The 13,881-nt window shown below is 40.6% G+C and overlaps 1 protein-coding gene across 3 annotated transcripts in view; it reads left to right on the top strand.

Annotated features, from left to right (window-relative positions):
* The window catches only part of CNTLN (centlein), a 175,818-nt gene that overhangs the window by 91,380 nt on the left and 70,557 nt on the right, over nt 1-13,881 (top strand). For all 3 annotated transcript variants that reach the window (XR_014163921.1, XM_081893798.1, XM_081893797.1), the window contains 4 exons: nt 1,574-1,674; nt 5,623-5,714; nt 10,432-10,973; nt 13,508-13,679. Coding sequence is in view for 2 of the 3 variants with exons in the window: in XM_081893798.1 (XP_081749924.1) it covers nt 1,574-1,674; nt 5,623-5,714; nt 10,432-10,973; nt 13,508-13,679 (907 nt within the window). In the remaining variant the exon portion in view is untranslated. The remainder of the gene's footprint in view (nt 1-1,573; nt 1,675-5,622; nt 5,715-10,431; nt 10,974-13,507; nt 13,680-13,881) is intronic.

Raw genomic sequence — 13,881 nt, 5'->3', positions numbered from 1 at the left:
TGGTTGCTAATATGCTTCAAATGCAAGGGATATAATTAAAACAGTTTTAGTGTAATGCACTGCTGTTTTTCGGGAAAAAGAGGTTTCTAGACTGAAAGGACAGGGCTGCTCCTGCCACACAGTTCTTCTCATATAGAATCACAGAACTGTGATTGAGAGCCAGTGTGGTCTAGTGGTTAAGAGCGGTAGTCTCGTAATCTGGGGAACCGGGTTCGAGTCTCCGCTCCTCCACATGCAGCTGCTGGGTGACCTTGGGCCAGTCACACTTCTGTGAAGTCTCTCAGCCCCACTCACCTCACAGAGTGTTTGTTGTGGGGGAGGAAGGGAAAGGAGAATGTTAGCCGCTTTGAGACTCCTGAAGGGGAGTGAAAGGCGGGATATCAAATCCAAACTCTTCTTCTCTTCTTGTAGAGTTGGAAGGGACCACAGAGATCTTCTAGTCCAACCCCATGAAATGCAGGAATCTTTCACCCAACATGAGGCTCGAACCCACAACCCTGGGATTAAGAGTCTCGTGCTCTACTACCAACTGAGCTATCTGCTGCTGGACAGATGACTTGATGGGACTTTGACTCATCATGTTGTTGTTTAGTCGTGCCCGACTCTTCATGACCCCATGGGCCAGAGCACGCCAGGCACTCCTGTCTTCCACTGCCTCCCGCAGTTTGGTCAAACTCATGCTGGTAGCTTCGAGAACACTGTCCAACCATCTTGTCCTCTGTCGTCCCCTGACTCAAGGGAGGGAGCTATTTTTAGCTGAAACCCTGATTACTTACAATGGAAGCAGAAACCACGCACAGGAAAGAAAAAGAGATCTGCATTTATAAGGGCTGTGCTGTTAACTGGCAAAGCTTGAGAGTACCAGCAAGTCACAGTCATTCCAGTACTGTCTAGTTAATTTTTTCATTTGCTGTGAAATCTGTCAATGGGCAAATACTCAAACTTGAAAGCATAGCATCATAATAGAGAGTATATTGCATTTCAAGAAAATCAAATCAAATACAGACCGTTGCGACAATGCTTTCTGTTTTCAGATCTTTTACAAATTTCTTCTTACATGGCTGTGATTTGATAACTGATTTCCCCAAAAGTTGGCATTGTAACTAAATCTGAGAGTGGATGTATGTACGTGTTTTCAATTAAAGAGACTAGAAATGGAACCATAGGATTTTCTTGCTGATCGTACTGTGCTGGAGCAGGACTGCTCATAACATACTAGTGTTAAAAGTTACCATATTTACTCAAATGTAATGTGCACCTTTTTTGGCCAAATTATGTCGTGGAAATTAGGGTGCACATTAGATTTGACAGTACATTTACATTTGCCAGCAAATACTTCTTTGATTTCAAAGATTTGAAAATTGAGGTACGCATTTGATTCAATGGTACATTAGATCCACGTAAATACAGGTAACACTAGTGCTGATATGTGTTTCCTGAAATTCAGTATAAAAGTTTTCGGTATTTTAAGTGACATGTTTTATTCAGCACGTTTTTGTAGGGTATGTCTCCTTGACTCACTCACCCCACATTCTTTCTGCTGTGCGCTCAGTTCTGGTGTGTGTTTTTCTAGACTGAATTTAGAGGAAGAATTGGATCAGATGAGAGTGTATACATCTAGGGATAAAGCTACAATACAAGAACTGAATATATGCCTGCAACAAGAAAGAGAAGGTAGGTTTATTTCAGCCATAATGTCAAACAAACCATGTGTCGTGCTAATTATAGTTTATAACCCAAACCATAGTTTTAGATCTGTTTCTGTGCTTTTCTTTTCTTTCCTCACAATGCTCAGCTTCATAAGTTCATTCTAGGCCCCATGGTACAGTTGCAGTGGGAAACAGAGTGATGGCTGTATAATTATGATGTGTTAATTCAGACATCACACCAAACTGTATTCTCAAACACTATTAAAATCATGGCCTCTGATGCTGGTTTGCCAGCCAAATGCAAACTGTGGTTTGTCAATTCACAAATTACTTGAAAAGATACTTAAGCTTCTTAACACCCTGGCTGGCGAAACCAGAATTCAAAAACCACAATTGGTGATAACTATAGTTTGGTATGATGTCAGAATTGCCAGGGAGGTCACAAGGCTAAACAGCTGCCCTGAGCTTTTTGGAAGAAATGTAATAAATTTCCCTCAGTTTACTTACACAGAGGTTTGCTGTTGTAAGAATTTTTCAGCTTCTCCCTTTTTAATCATGAGGATCACATACATGGATATAAGAAATGGCCTATCAAACCATATCTATGGCAGTTGTCCCCCTTGCATCTAGCAACTTGTCTGTGTCAGTTATGTCAGTCACTTCAGATATACATTGCTTCAAGTGCTTTCTTTGTTGTGAAGCTCTTCAATAAGTAAGAAATGAGTCACAGTTCTCCTAAAATGGCACTCTACCATAATTAAGTCATAAAGGCATTGGCTCTAATGTGTGCCCTACTGCATTAATTGAATTTAACTTTAAATTGCACTGTTTGCATAGCTGTTAAGGAAATTCGGTTTCCAAACATAAGAACATTAGACAAGTCTGCTGAATCAGGCCAGTGGTCCATCTAGTCCAAGCATCCTGTTCTAACACTGGTTGACCGGGTATCTGTGGGCAGCCTGCAAGCAGGACATGTGTGCGACAGCACTCTCGCCTCCTGCTTTTCCCATGATAACACCAGTCCTGAAAGACCTACATTGGCTCCCAGTACGTTTCCGAGCACAATTCAAAGTGTTGGTGCTGACCTTGAAAGCCCTAAACGGCCTCGGTCCAGTATATCTGAAGGAGCGTCTCCACCCTCATCGTTCTACCCTGGCGCTGAGGTCCAGCGCCGAGGGCCTTCTGGCAGTTCTCTCACTGCGAGAAGCCAAGTTACAGGGAAACAGGCAGAGGGCCTTCTCGGTAGTGGCGCCCGCGCTGTGGAACGCCCTTCTACCAGATGTTAAAGAGAACAACAACTACCAGACTTTTAGACGACATCTGAAGGCAGCCCTGTTTAGAGAAGCTTTTAGTACATTTAGTCAGTGTTGTGTCAGTTAACCTCACAATCGACACCTGAATCTAGAGTGAATTCTGCATACTTTGCTTGGTAGCAATGAACTTTTGTAACTCCTCTCTCTCTCTCTCTCTCTCTCTCTCATTTGTTGCATTGTGAGTTTCCTAAATTCTGGATCACCGGGAAAAAAAAGATATTTAAATCACCTTTGTTTTCAGTGTGTGTAAATCTTATATTCAGTGGTTGTAATTCATATATCTAATCATGTTATAAGGTTTAACGCTGAGTGCTTTGATCAGTTTATTATTAGAAACAAAACAAAAAACTCCCTCAAAAGTAAATGTTGATGTAAAAGCTACAATTGACATTCAAATGAGTGAATATTTAGAAAAAGATGAAAAGCCTCTATGTGTTACCATTGCATGTTACTTAAAGGAAGTAGCAAATGTATGCAGTACCACTGTGCTGAGGGACTAGCCTTGGAACTAACATGGGAGCTGATAGATTAATATCAAGGTAAAGGTACATATTCCCCAGCTGCACAATTTTACTTTTTTCAGCTTCTATTATCTTTAGACTGGTGCTCCATTTATTTTGTGAATACAGAAGTTTTAATTGGCCATGACATGTTCCAAAGACAAAAGAAAGATCTAATTCTCTCTAACAAACTTGTTAGTCACTGTTTATGCCAAGAGGATTGCTAACCTACAGAGAGTAGCAGGCTTTTCTTCTGCTCCTCCTTTGTTTGTGAATTGAAAGTTCTTAAGTGACCTGCCATGTCTGCTTTACTTTTGAATGACGGTTCTAAAGCAAACCTTTAGCCGGTATAGTGGATATTATTCTCCTAGGAGGCACGTCTTGTTTACCCTAAAAATATTTTTGCAACATTTGAGCAGTTTTGCTGCAATCCATTTCCTTTATATAACATTTTTTAAGAAGCTCAGTTCACAGTTAAAAGCACAGCTGTGGCTTAGTATATGCACACAAACATACTTTCTGGGCCCTTGGCTAATGTGCACTTGATGAATTTAATTTAAATATGGGAATGGACAATTGGAAGGGGTGCATCACTGCATATTTTGGGAGAGAAGGACTGGCTGGAGTGAACCATTCAGACACGCAAACCATGATTTCATGCTGCATTCATTAAGTAGCCATCTTGAAATACATCAAGGGCTGTCACATGGAAGAAGGAGCAAGCTTGTTTTCTCCTGCTCTGGAGGGTAGGACTTGAACCAATGGCTTCAAGTTACAGGAAAGGAGATTCCGATTAAACATCAGGAAAAACTTTTTGACAGTAAAAGCCATTTGACAGTGGAAAAGTCTCCCACCGGAGGTGGTGCACTCTCCTTCCTTGGAGGTTTATGAACAGAGGTTGGGTGGCCATTTGTCATGAATTCTTTAGCTGAGATTCCTGCATTGCAGGGGGTTGGACTAGATGATTCTTGGGGTCTCTTCCAACTCTGCAATTCTATGATTTGGTCCTTTGGGCAAGCTAAGAAGAAGAAGAGTTTGGATTTGATCTCCCGCTTTATCACTACCCTAAGGAGTCTCAAATCGGATAACAATCTCCTTTCCCTTCCTCCCCCACAACATACACTCTGTGAGGTGAGTGGGGTTGAGAGACTTCAGAGAAGTGTGACTAGCCCAAGGTCACCCAGCAGCTGCAGGTGGAGGAGCAGGGAATCGAACCTGGTTCACCAGATTACCAGTCCACTGCTCTTAACCACTACACCACACTGGCTAGTTGTGTGAGTGAGTTTCTGCCCATGCGGTCATGAATATATCCAGCACAAAGTGCAGAAAAGGCATTGGAATGATGTGGTGGAAATGGTTGGAACTGGGCCGCAGAATTGGCTTATCAGATGGAGCAGCGGGGCGTGTTTTCAAGGCGGGTTCCAGATTGCCTATTTGAAACACATGTTTTTACTTTTATAAACAGTGGTTAGTATGTGACAAAAAATAGGTTTTGAGTTTTCAACTTTGGGGCTAGAGCGAGGAGGAGGTACAGTCGGGGGATACCATCAAGTGTGTGGATGATCTTCAGAGTGGTGAATAGAATGATGGGTCACCAGTTGGTTGCTGGAGTTTCTAATTGCTATGAATCTCCAGCATTTCAGTGGAATGGCATGTGCGACTTATCCTGTAAAGTACTTGATCTTTCACCTTACAAGAAAGGGAGTTTAAAGTTCCGTCCACCCTAATTCTGTTTCTGTTTGCTTTGTTCGCCAATCACTCTGATCCTCCTGGCAGGGGATAAGACCCAGAGAACAAAACTGCTAGTGACTGTGTAGATAAAAAGACTTGTGAATTTGCCTTTTATGGCACAGAGGGAATAGTCTATAAAAGAATGAAGATGGGAATAAAAGTACAGCATCTTTAACCTGCACATCTATTGTACCTTTGAAAAGCTTGTACTGGGGGGGGGGAACATGGTGATGCTACAAGGATTAATAATTATACAGCATAAGACTTTAAAAAAAGGTCACTCTTTTGAGGCTGACCAAATGGCTTGACAAGAAAATAGACCACATTATTCATAATTGGGAAGCCAATGAGCCCATTTCCTTAAAATGCCTTGGTATTGTTTTACTAGGATATTAGGTGTCAAAATATATTATTTATTTCCTCTTCCAGAGCTGCTCTTTAGACTTGGTGAAGAGGATGGGGTCAAGAACAGTACTCCAAAGAAGAATGTGAAAGAAATACCAGCACAGACATTACTGAAGGTACCCTAATCTGTAAGATATTGAGTCCAGCAAGTTAAATCTCAATTTCAGTGTAAGGGATCATAAGTTAAAAGACAGAACTGATGAATGTAAGCCATGTGTTCTTTTTTTTAATTACCACCCATAATTCAAAATAACCCTAACTGCCAAAATTGTGTCAGAAATCAATGCTTGTGGAAAATATATATGTGTCTCTTGTAGAGGGAACGAAAATTTTTTAAATGTATTTAAAGAGACAGGGAAGATCTAGATGTAAATGGAAGCATTTCTTTGTTTTATGAAGCTTTAGTAAACATTTTGTGTGCCGCAGTTTGCTTTTTTATAGCACAACACGTGAATACTACACCCCAATGGCTTTTTATACTTGCAGAAAGGACAATTTCAAGACTCGGTTGTGTATGCATAAGTGTGTAAGTTCACAGTGCAAAATAGTGATTTTTTTTTAAAAAAAAACCAACAACCCCGATGTAATTGGTTTTATGCTTATATGTGGTACCTCTAAGATGATGCCACTGGTTTGCTGATTCACAAATCATGTATGGGGGCAGAGGCACATTGGTATATTGCGTGAAGGAAACATGTGAAAAATAAATGAATGAAATCATCAAAGACTTCCAAGAGCCCAATGTACCACCCCTGTATATAGGCTTCTTATTGGCCCAGTTTGAATGCTGCAGTAAACCATGGTTTAGTGCTGTGCACACACTGCAGTCATCCTCAAGCTCACACACTCTCCCCTGCTTTTGCACAGCTAGGACAGTGACTTTGTTTCCCTTAAATATGCCTTTTAATTCTGACCAAACTAGGGGTCATGTTTTACATTAACTTTGTAGTTTAAACAAGCCAGCTTTGTAACCCATGGCCGAAGTTGACATATTTCGAAACTGGTGATGGTTTGTGTAAAACACAATCCCTGGGTTGAACACAACCACCACTGAACTGAAACTAAATTTTTCCGAAGTTATTCTCTGACTGCACAAGAGGATTGTAGCATCAACATAGCAGTGTGGTGTATATTACTTGGTTTACCGCCCACAGCGTGAGGGGAGGAGAAAGGGGAATTGTTGGGTGTTGGTTGTTGCTGCTCGTCTAAACTTTCGAATCAACATAATTATGTCAGAGGCTCAAATCTTTTTGCTAAAAACCAAAGCCAAGAATTACAGGCTGTTTGATCTGTGATGATGACATTAGTGTATTTCTTATGAAACATGAAGAAATGACCACAATTGCTCTTATAATATAGTGCTTGCTATTTAACAGTTTAATCTAGAATTTATCTGCACCTTGGTTGCTGCAGATCTTAATCCTTTTTAGATACCTGCCCCAGCAATCTGAAATACCACACCTGGTGTTATATTGAAGTAAATATTTCCAGCCTAAATTAACTGATGAAAGATGTACAGTGACGTAACCAGTTTTCAGCTCATGAAACCGAATTCATGGGGGAGAACTGCATTCTTATGCCTTTAACAGATGCATGGCAGGCAGAAATTAAGCAGGTCAAGCCTTTGCTAGTAGGGCAGTAGAATTATGGGAACAGCTTGACCCACCAACATTCTGTCTTCTTAGTTGTTTGTGACCCATTTGGGGGCCATTCGCCCCATCCACACGTGCACACAAGTTGGATATGACACAAATCATATGCAAATTTTATGCAAACTTATCCCCCCCTCCTTTTTTTGCAAGTGGGCAGAGGGCCTAATTCATATACAATGTACTGGCCCCAGAAAGTCATGTTGGCAGCCCTTGAGGAACAAACTACTTGGATGAGGTGCAAGAAATGGGAAGGCCTGGGATAAAGGGGGTGAAATGTTGCTGTTTCTTCCTGAGCCTCCACATCTCTAAAACTAATATTAAGTAGTTCATTTTGTCAACAGCTGCTCACTTAGGAGGCTGTGCTTTACCATATGTCTGCTCCAAAAATATATTTAAAAGTGTCTTTCTGCTTTTCCATCCCCATTTCTTGAGCTGCTTAAACTGAAGTTTTAACAGTGTGCTTGAACTGAATAGGCGAGACCTTGTGACTTAATATCAGGATAGCTATGTCCATTTATCTTATATTTGTGAATTAGCTTGTAGGAAGTACAGTAATTTACAGCAGATGATGTGATTGCATATACTTCTAACACTTGCCATATGGTCAGGTAATGAAGGCTGTCATCTCGTTATTACTGAATGACAAACATCATGTTAAAATAATAACACAGAACAGGAAATGCTCACATTCATTTATCTTAAGGTAGAGTGAGTAATTGAAATAATTTGAGCGATACAGTAGAGGATGTCACACCAATCACCTGTGTTTCAGAGTAATTTTGTTTGCCAGGTACACTCTAAATTCCATCTCTGTGGATTAAAGGTGTTATCATGAGACCTTAGGGTATAAACCTTGAAGACATTCATTGTTTCCTTTCAACTATTGTAAATGATCTAGTCCTGCACCAAATAAAGAAGAATCTGTTTTACAAAACTAAAAGGCACCAAGCATCTTACATAGGAGGGCTTTATGATGGAGGCTAATTTGACGTAAATTATTATCAGACAGGCTTCAGCTCTGGCACTAACTCCATAGTGTATGTACTACCCAGATATACAGGGTGGTGTTTCATTGCTATTTGCTGCAATTGTAGCTGGCTTATGGTGGGGAATAACTAGAGATGAGAGCTGTAGCAATTCCTTCTGGAACATCATCCAACTATTTTCAGTAATAAATGACAGTACTCCAACTGGACTTAGGCAGAGTGCCACTTCTTTTAGCCTCAAAAGCACTGACAATTGGTCAGAGTAACATCCCTGAGTTCCACTTCAATCTTGATTTTAATTGAAACCAGAATTGTATCAATACACACCACCTATGCAAGTTTAAATGCTCTGACGCTAACAGTATTCACTTGGCTCGTGCACCAAAATGACAAATTTGATGGTGAGGTTTATTCATTCAAGCAATATCCTGGCAGAATCACTAACCATTTTGTCTGTATTTCTGAAAAATAATAATCTAAGATTGAATAGACCAAGGTTGCCCTGCATTGGTCTGCTATGACCATGCAGAAGTATCATTTTCATTACAGTTGTGACTGGGGATTTCCCCCAGCCTCACTCATCTTTACTCCAGATTTCCCCATGTTCACCCAAAAGGTATTTGGGGGGGGGGGGACACCTGTCAATGCATTTCACGGAATGTTCTTACACTCTTCCCTGTGCAGTTAAGATTCCTGATAAGTGACGGGTAGTAACTACTGTCATCGTCAAAACGGCAGGGGTGGAGAACGCAGGGCCACCACACTACTGATGTGAATAACGGCTTGGGGTGGGCAGCTGTTGCCATCCCAACGCGGCAGGCTCAATCCCCAGGGAGCAATACTGGGCTTACTGGGTGACTGTAGTGGTGCAGGCTTGACTCCAGTCTGCACCCAGCCTTTAAAAGTTGGTCACATTGAACTCCAGGGACCACGGTTGGCTGAAGAACATTCAGATAAAGATCTGAATGAAGCTACAGTAGTACCTCAGGTTAAATACTTAATTTGTTCCGGAGGTCCATTCTTAACCTGAAACTGTTCTTAACCTGAAGCACCACTTTAGCTAAAGGGGCCTCCTGCTGCTGCCATGCCACCGCAGTACATTTCTGTTCTCATCCTGAAGCAAAGTTCTTAACCCGAGGTACTATTTCTGGGTTAGCAGAGTCTGTAACCTGAAGCGTATCTAACCTGAAGCGTATGTAACCCAAGGTACCATTGTATTAAGTTTATAAGCATCAAAATAACTGAAATTATAAATATTATTTCTTGTGACAGTGTAGCTCAGTCTGAATTTAATGTGCCGAATTTATTTTAAAGTTTTATAATGTCTGATATCTGGGATAACTTTTGGACACACGGCTCTCAAGGTTGTGTATAAAGCAGACGTGAAAGCAATTTTAAAAAGAAGAAATATAACTAAGAAAACAAAAATTGAATGTTGAGCAATTACACCTCAACAAGGCTAAAGAGGCTATTATTAAAAAAGAAGAAAAATCTCTTTACTGTCATCCAGAAGCTGAGCAATGAAAGGGTTAATCTAATCTCCCTAGGGAGGGAGTTCCATAATCGAGGAGGTGGCCCAGAAAACCCATCCCACGTTCCTGTCTACTGTTAGTCTATATGCAATCCATTGCAGTGTCCAAGCAATATATTGCTTCCAAGGGCCGAGGTCTCTTCAGCCTCCCCAATAAAATATTTGAGGGCACACTTCCCAAGCTGATGGATGTTGCCATTCAAATGGTGTGTGCATGCCACATCTTGTGATTATGCAGGGCGGGCTTACCTGCTCCTCCCATATTTTATTCAAGTTGGCACCCCTGACTGCAATTCCGTTCCCACTTACCTGGGAGTATGCCCCACTGAACTCAATGGGACTTCCATCTGAGCAGACGTGTATAAGATTGTGCTGAAAGTCTCTGACTATATTTAGACTTCTGTGTCACTTTGTTGGGAATGTTAACTTCCTTTTACCATCTGCCCTTTGTATAACAGATGTATTATTGCAGTTCAAATGCATTCATCTGCACTACCTTGGAATTATTTTTCGATTAGGTACTTTAAATAGCTTTTGCCCTTGCATTGGATGCAATTTTGTTTTCATAGAGAGTATATAGGACATTAAGACATAATTGCTAGACTGACTGCTGTCTGAAAGGTTAAAACTGAATTTTTTATTATTTTTTTGCTGTTGTATTTAGGTTTTGGAACTGGAAAGGAGGCTAAAGAGTTTCGAGAGAGAATCAAGGAGATTGAAGGAAATCAACAAAGAGTTAACGAAAGGTAACAGTGATCTGAAAGGATTGCTCAAACAGCAGAACGAAGAAGCAGAGGCCAGTGAGAAGGAGCTGGAGATGCTACTGAAACAAATCAAAGAAGTCCAGCAGGACAAGGCAGACCTGCTGCTACTGATAGATGGGCTAGAGAGAGAGGTTGCCTCTCTGAAGAGGCAATTGGCAGAAGCAAACTCGCTGAGAGATGAAAAGAAGGATCTACTGAGTCAAGTGAGGCAATTGCAGAGTTCGCTGGACAGAGCAAGGACAGTGCCTTCCATGGCCAATGCGGAGGCATCCTGCAGGCAATGTCTGTGTAAGAGTAGAAGTGCCAAAGTTAAGTTGAAAACAGGGAAGAAGAAAGGCTTAGTGGGATATCACCAGTCTCTTCTCAATCAGTCCATCAAGGTTATGAGCGGTGTATTTGAGAACTTCAATAAGGACGGCTGGGAGGATGTGAGTGAAAGCAGGTACGGCTCTCATTAACTTCGCTCTGTAGAGGGGACACTGTGCATATGTAAAGTACTAGCAAATAGAGATTGAATTTTAACTACTGTCGATTTGGTATTCAGAAAAAATACTGTCAGAGCCTTTGAAATATCTTGGGAGGTCTTGTTCTGAGTTTATTGACTGAAATTTGCATGCAAAATTAGCCACAACTGCACGAGTATTTGAGTAGGTGCCAGGAAACCCAAAAGAAGGCGATGCTTGATTTCTTCCAGTGATGCTATTTTCATGCAGTCATGAGGCTTGAAATTGACAGTTTGGCAGGTTGATTTAATTTGCTGGCCCTTTGCATATTCACCACTGACAGCTAAGGATTCCCAGGCAAGCCTTGCGAAGTCGGTTTAGTTATCTTGTGACATGCCGACCCGGGAGTAGAAACATTTTCTCCCCTTAATTTAGTTAGATAAATTTTGAATGACCCATTTCAGCTTGCAACCAGATGTCTACAAGCTGTTTAACGTCCTTTAAATTAAGGATCATCCACACTAATTATTTCATGTATGTTTTATGTGCATTCATTGTACTAACTTTAATTGAATGATGGTTGAAAAATCAGTTCTGTAAAGGTAAGTATAACTGCATAGGTGCTTAGAAACAGTCCTTAGCAAATGCTATTTGAAGCCACTTCAGGATGTTCCCATAGGTTGTAAGAGGCCAATGGGTGCAAAGTTCCTCAGCTTCCCACTTCATTTGATTTCATACATGTAATGTGAGTCATCCAACTTTCAGAACTTGCCATTTGCACATGAGAATAATACCTTGAATATTTCCCAGTATTCCCGAAAGGGGTTAGCTCATGTTCATTTGTGTGGGTTTTGTGTGTGTGGTTTTTTTAAAAAAATCTTATGAATGTTGTAAAATCAAATAAATTTATCACACCCCTTTTCATGTTCAACCTGAATTGTATAGTACATTTGTAAATCTGCAGTTATGGAAAGTTGGTTTTGGACAGTTACTTGTATTCATCAAATGAACCAAATGTGTGCAGAATAAGTCTGCAATAAGAAACATCCATTTTAAAAATGGGTACAACAAAGGATCTTCCAGGTCACGTGATGCTTGTCTTAACCAATAATAATTGAAGATCCTTTGTAACAATTTGCACATTATCTTTATAAGATGTTTAAGAGTTTAGATGTGGGTGGGGAACCCACGGCCCGCCAGAAGTTATTGGACTCTAGTTCCCATCAGCCCCAGCCACCATTGCCAATGCTTAAGGATGATGGGAGTTAGAGTCTAGCAATATATGGAGGACTACAGGTTCCTCATCCATGGTTTCGATCAGACCTTGACTTTAATTTGAAATCTGGATAATATATAAATTTTGTAGCTTTTACATTCCTTCCACGACAGGAGGAGTAGTCATTTTCAACTTCTGCTACTAAAGGTGGCAATATCACAGAAACATAACACTGTTTGGTAGTAAGTAGTTTGGGCCATAATGGAAACATTTGAGGTTTCTTTTTATCTCAAGTATTTGATCATGTGTGTGTGTATGTCTTTGTGTATATAATGTTAAAGGCTTAGGAAGCTGTCATGGATTGAGTTAGGTCATCCGTGTTGTCTTATACCAGTTTCCCCACCCTGCTCTATATGGTTACCATTAGGTTCTTTCTGAATTCTGGGGGAAAGTTCTCCCACAGATTTGGGGACAAGCAAGGCCACATGTGGCCTATGCAGAAATGTCACGCCAATGCCAGTGAAAATATAATGTCTGAACTATGCATAACCCTGTCTAGAGGAGAGAATTAATGGCTTCTCAGAATTTTCCCAATACACATATTTCCTTAAAGAAAAACAGAACAATTATTCTATTCTGGATCTTTAGATACAGTTGCAACATCCAAGGGTCAAGTGATAAGTGGCCCCCAGAGTCCTGGGCAACTAATGCAAGGAATCAGAGCAGTTGTTGGGATTTCTTGCTGCTGTTTCCTTTCTCCATTCCCTTTCCTTAAGCAGGAAGCATCCATTACATTTTAAAAGGAATCAAAATAAAGATGATGAAAATACATTCTTATAGTCAGTACTTCATATAACTTATTTCTCTAAATTTCAGGATATGGGGTGAAGGTTTGGAGGACTAAGGTCCTCTGAGGGCCTTCTGCTGGTTCCCTCTCTGCGAGAAGTGAAGTCACAGGGAGCCAGGCAGAGGGCCTTCTCGGTAGTGGTGCCCTCCTTTTGGAAAACGCTCCCTTCAGATGTCAAGGAAATAAAGAATTACACAACTTTTAGAGGACATCTGAAGGCAGCCCTTTATCAGGAGATTTTTAATGCTTGATGTTTTATGTTTTTTGATATGCTGTAAGCTGCCCAGAAGGGAAACCTAGCCTGATGTGTGGGGTATTATTATTATTGTTATTATTATTATTAATAGCACTTTAGTTTGTGTGTTTGTTTTTTCTAGATCATTATGTGGTTGCTTTATTTTCTGCTTTGTTGGATAATTGGAGATCATTAAACTCCAATGTTCTAATGTTTCCAAATCTGGTCTTCATAGTGACTCTGAAACACCAGTTTCCGAGAATCTGGGGACAATAACTGCAAAAAGAGCACAGCATACTCCACTGACAGACAAAAATGACCAACTGGAACAAAATAAGGTGGAAGATAATTGCATGCCTCCAAACAGTGTGCATTTAGAAGGCCCAAGCAAAATATGCTACAAAAAGGTAAAAATGGACTTGAGCACATTTAACCATGCTGCTCTTCAATGTATGTGACAAATATTTAATGGTGATCAAATGCATTTGTCTTGTACATAGTTGTTCCTCTTAAGATATGTTAACAGAGTGGCAGGGGATCAAACTATGAGGAAGTGGCAACATCACAAGTCTGATAAGGCATGAACAAGCTGGCTAAACAGCCACTCTG

Source organism: Podarcis melisellensis, assembly GCF_964234715.1.
Source record: "Podarcis melisellensis genome assembly, chromosome: 17".
NCBI classification, from domain to species: domain Eukaryota; kingdom Metazoa; phylum Chordata; class Lepidosauria; order Squamata; family Lacertidae; genus Podarcis; species Podarcis melisellensis.
This window is presented reverse-complemented; position numbering and strand designations above follow the sequence as displayed.